The sequence below is a fragment of the Mustela nigripes genome, chromosome 2, assembly GCF_022355385.1.
Source record: "Mustela nigripes isolate SB6536 chromosome 2, MUSNIG.SB6536, whole genome shotgun sequence".
NCBI lineage: Eukaryota > Metazoa > Chordata > Mammalia > Carnivora > Mustelidae > Mustela > Mustela nigripes.
Genome location: NC_081558.1, coordinates 205,383,467 through 205,387,028, shown reverse-complemented (window position 1 = coordinate 205,387,028; position 3,562 = coordinate 205,383,467). Strand labels below are relative to the sequence as shown.

Sequence of the window (3,562 nt, the reverse complement as noted above, 5' to 3'; positions counted from 1 at the left end):
GGGGTATCAATTATTTTTAATTAAGCCAGCTCTCCTCATCCCAGACACTGTCTACCTCTGAAGCAGTACTTTGAGTGATCTGCTGGGTGACCTTTGGTAGAGGGAGATGACTAATAGCTTTGAAGATTCAGCACTATTACCTGAATTCCAAGGCACAAACACGACTGCACTTTCCAGTTGTAAAACCACAAACACTACATATGTTTGATTATGATGATCTTTTCAATTCAGTTAAAAGCAGAAGGTAACCTGTTTTTATGTGTCATGTGGGTGGCACACCCGATGATAAGGGTATATAAATGCCCCAGTCTGAGAAGTGGCATTCAAGCTCAGAAGCTTCTCATTGTACAACACATCTCCTGCCACCATGTCCTACAACTGCTGCTCTGGAAACTTCTCCTCTCAGTCCCTTGGGGGATACCTGCGCTACCCAGGATCTTTCTGCGGCTCATCTTACCCCAACAACCTGTTCTGCAGCACTAACCTCCAGTCTCCTGGCACATACCAGCTGGGCTCCTCCCTCTCCAGTGGCTGTCAAGAGACCTGCTGTGAGCCCACCAGCTGCCGGACGTCCTACCTGGTGTCCAGACCTTGCCAGACATCCTGCTACCCCACGAGGACCTCCACACTCTTCAGTCCCTGCCAGACAACTTATACAGGGTCTCTGGGCTTTGGCTCCAGCGGCTTTCAATCTTTTGGTTGTGGCTCTCCCTCTCTGGGCTTTGGATTGGGTGGTTTCCAGTCAGTGGGCTGTGGTCCCAGTGCCTTTTCATCCCTGGGTTGTAGATCCAGCTTTTACCGTCCACTCTACTACTCTTCTAGAAGCTGCCAGTCTGCTTTCTACCAACCAACCTGTGGATCTGGCTTCTACTAATCTTATGTTGGAACATAATACCTACTATGTCTAGAAATTTACCACAATACCAGCTATGTCAAGATCCATGCTATCTATTGATGTCTGTCTGTCCTTTTCATTAGCTTACAAATTTGACTTCTATTGAGACCTTCTATGGTTTAGAAATAATTTGCATTCCAGTAATTGGAAAATACATTCATGGAAGAAAGATGTTGAAGCAACTTTCTTATAGTTATATATACAATATTGAAATGTATTTCTTTTTTAAACTTTCTTACTATCTCCTAGTTATTTCTCCTAGTACATTTGTTGTAAATTTTACAAAATGGAAAAATCTAAGTTTAAATAAAAGTATGTTACGTGACATTCACATATATGTTTTCGTGTTATTTGTTTACTCTGTGTCTTCAAAACTACTTTCAAATATCTGACTGGATATTTCTGTATTTGTATTTATCATTCAAAAATTTTTTTATTTAAGGGACTCCTGGGTGGCTCAGTTCATTGAACATCTAGCTCTTGATTTCAGTTCAGGTCCTGATCTCAGGGTTGTGAGATTGAACCCCATGTTGTGCTCTGTACTTAGCACAGAGGGGGCTTCTCCCTCTCCCTCTGCTCCTCCCCACTCACGCTCTCTCTCTCTGAAATATATATATTTAATTTAAAATAAAAAAATAAAATCTTCAACTGTCTTTTTGGTTTGAAAGAAATTGTTTTATCTTTAATCTCCACTCCATACCTTCATATGATAAAACCTAGAAACATATTTTTAAGACTACAAAGACTTGTGACCTTTTGTTCTGTATGGAGTTAGAAATTTTAGTGTTTTTATATAAAATAATTATAAATTATAATGGATATTACATACACTACAGAATTTTGGAAGGAAGGCAACTCTAATAAAATATATCCTAAAGTACGTGCAAAAGTGGAGTGAAACTCTCCAGTCAGAAGTTAGACGTTAGTGAGTTAGATTTGGTGAAGTTCCACTCACCCCACTCAACTGACATAGGAAACCAAATCTCAAGTGTTGAGTCACTATATGGTACACTTGAAACTAATGTAACACTGTGTGTTAACTATACTGGAATTAAAATTAAAAGTAAGTGATAATAATGATGATAAAAAGAAATCAAGTCTCTAAATGAAATATCACACACACTCCAACATTTATTGGTAAATAGCCCCACTATAGTCAGTCCTGTAGGTTTGATGAAATCCCAACTTGTTCCTGCTCTTTGGTTGTTCAGTTAATAACACTTGTTTGAAAACAACAACAGAACAAAACTCAAGACGAGTGCAAATATTCTGTTGTCACAGCATTCAGCTAGACATCCAGGCAGCTGATGACATGGGAATCAGTTCTCCTCTAGACATTTATCCACTAAGTCAAGGACTACACTACTAAAGGCACAGATAACTAGATTCTCACCCGCAGGGTAACCATATGGCTTGGCTCATTCTGTTTGTCTCAGCATCCTGTCTCCTCTGGTAAAGGTCTTAGTTTTTGTTTTGTTTTGTTTTTTTACTTTTTATTTATAATGAGTGATAATTGAATTAACATACGTGAGATTGGTTTGGGAGACCTCCAACTTCGGTCATGCTTTTAGTTCATGGAGTATAAGATGTATGCATAGTGAGCAGTGGTTTTACCTTAACCAACGTTAAATCTGGAATAAGACAAGACTTCTCCTCTGCTTCCTTTGTTGATCCTTTTTTGAGAAAAATAGAACTGTCACTTTTCTGTCAAAGACAGTGTGCAGAGGGATCATTGAAAGACAAATTACACTCAGATACAAGGGATAGGACCGCTTACATATTTGTTGCTCTAAAGCAGCCTAAAATACTAAAAGGGTTCTTTCCATAGGCTGCAGCATGCAATAATATACAACAAGTGACCAGTAGGTGGAGATAGTGAGGAACTTGAGAATTACCAATGGGTTGTGCATGAAGTAAGAGTAAGAAATTGAGGCTGCCACACAGCATATAAAGAATAATTTACATGCTCTTGCTGGAGTGGCTTGACCATATATTATATTGTTTGAACCTGCAACTATTTGTTTTGTCTGATCTTTCTTCTTTAAACTTTGCAAAAATTTAGTTTTAGGAGCAATGAGCTAAAATTGAAGAAGTTCATTTTTAGTGAAAAAGTGAATAGGTAATTTCTGTTCCTAAAGCAAGTTGATGGGGAATATTTAATTCATACAACAATTTGATGCCATTTACTATCTACCATGGGGGTCAGCAATGTCACAGACCACATGAAAATTCAGAGACAATTTTGCTGAAGAAGCAACAATAACCAGTTCAAAAGAAAGCAGAAGTGTTCTTTGAGGGTTTTTTTTTTTTTCTGTGTACCTATGTGTGTATTTGCTTATTTTGTATTTGTGTAAGTGAGTATGTAAGTAATCTTTACACCCAATATGCAGCCCAAACTCACCACCTGCAAATCAAGAGGTGTATGCTCTTCCAACTGAGCCAGCCCCCCGAAAGTAGTTTTTTTGTTTGTTTGTTTATTTATTTATTTATTTGACAGAGAGAGATCACAAGTAGGCAGAGAGGCAGGCAGAGAGAGAGAGAGAGAAGGAAGCAGGCTCCCTGCCGAGCAGAGAACCCGATGCGGGACTCGATCCGAGGACCCTGAGATCATGACCTGAGCCGAAGGCAGCGGCTTAACCCACTGAGCCACCCAGGCGCCCCCGAAAA

At 39.3% G+C, this 3,562-nt stretch overlaps 1 protein-coding gene across 1 annotated transcript; it reads left to right on the top strand.

The window, feature by feature from the left end:
- Positions 1 to 323: 323 nt before the first annotated feature.
- LOC132010304 (keratin-associated protein 14-like) lies at positions 324 to 874 on the top strand. The gene has a single exon (XM_059388202.1). It carries the CDS (start codon positions 368 to 370, stop codon positions 872 to 874), a length of 507 nt encoding a protein of 168 aa, XP_059244185.1. The 5' UTR covers positions 324 to 367.
- Positions 875 to 3,562: the final 2,688 nt, after the last annotated feature.